The sequence below is a fragment of the Alligator sinensis genome, unplaced genomic scaffold (genome assembly GCF_000455745.1).
Source record: "Alligator sinensis unplaced genomic scaffold, ASM45574v1 scaffold128_2, whole genome shotgun sequence".
NCBI classification, from domain to species: domain Eukaryota; kingdom Metazoa; phylum Chordata; order Crocodylia; family Alligatoridae; genus Alligator; species Alligator sinensis.
In genome coordinates, this window is record NW_005843588.1 from 5,840 (window position 1) to 6,303 (window position 464).

Consider the following 464-nt stretch of genomic DNA (forward strand, 5'->3'; position numbering starts at 1 on the left):
AGTTGCTTTTGCCCCACTAGGGGGCGCCAGGTGCTGTACATGGGGTGCAGGGGGCAGCCCGGCAGTGCCAAGTGCTGTACAGAGGGAGGTTGGGCTGTGTCAGGTGCTGTACATGGGGTGCAGGGGGGAAAACAGGCTGTACCAAGTGCTGTATGGGGAGCGTTTGGGCCCTGTACCTGTAGTGGGGGACACTCACCGAGAAGGAACTCTAGGCAGACACGGTGCTCCTCAGGGTCGTAGGGCTGGCGGAAGCCGAGGCGCACGGTGAAAGGCTGCCCCCGCCGCACAATCAGTGCATCCGACTCGTACTCGTTTGTGTGGTGGGCGCGACGCGTGGCCCCCGTGCGGATGCTCTGCAGATCCACCGTGTTCAGCACCAGCATGCCCTCTGGGGAGGGAGGGGCTGTGAGCTTCCCACAGCAGTGTCCTTGGGGTGGCGGGGGTGGGGGAGCAGGGACTGCAAG

At 64.4% G+C, this 464-nt stretch overlaps 1 protein-coding gene across 1 annotated transcript in view; it reads right to left on the bottom strand.

Moving 5' to 3' along the window:
• Window positions 1-464, bottom strand: part of TGM1 (transglutaminase 1) — a gene marked incomplete at its 3' end in the record, with an annotated part of 7,637 nt that overhangs the window by 5,835 nt on the left and 1,338 nt on the right. The window contains exon 3 of the mRNA XM_006038980.2: window positions 197-388. Within this exon, the coding sequence (XP_006039042.2) occupies window positions 197-388 (192 nt within the window). The remainder of the gene's footprint in view (window positions 1-196; window positions 389-464) is intronic.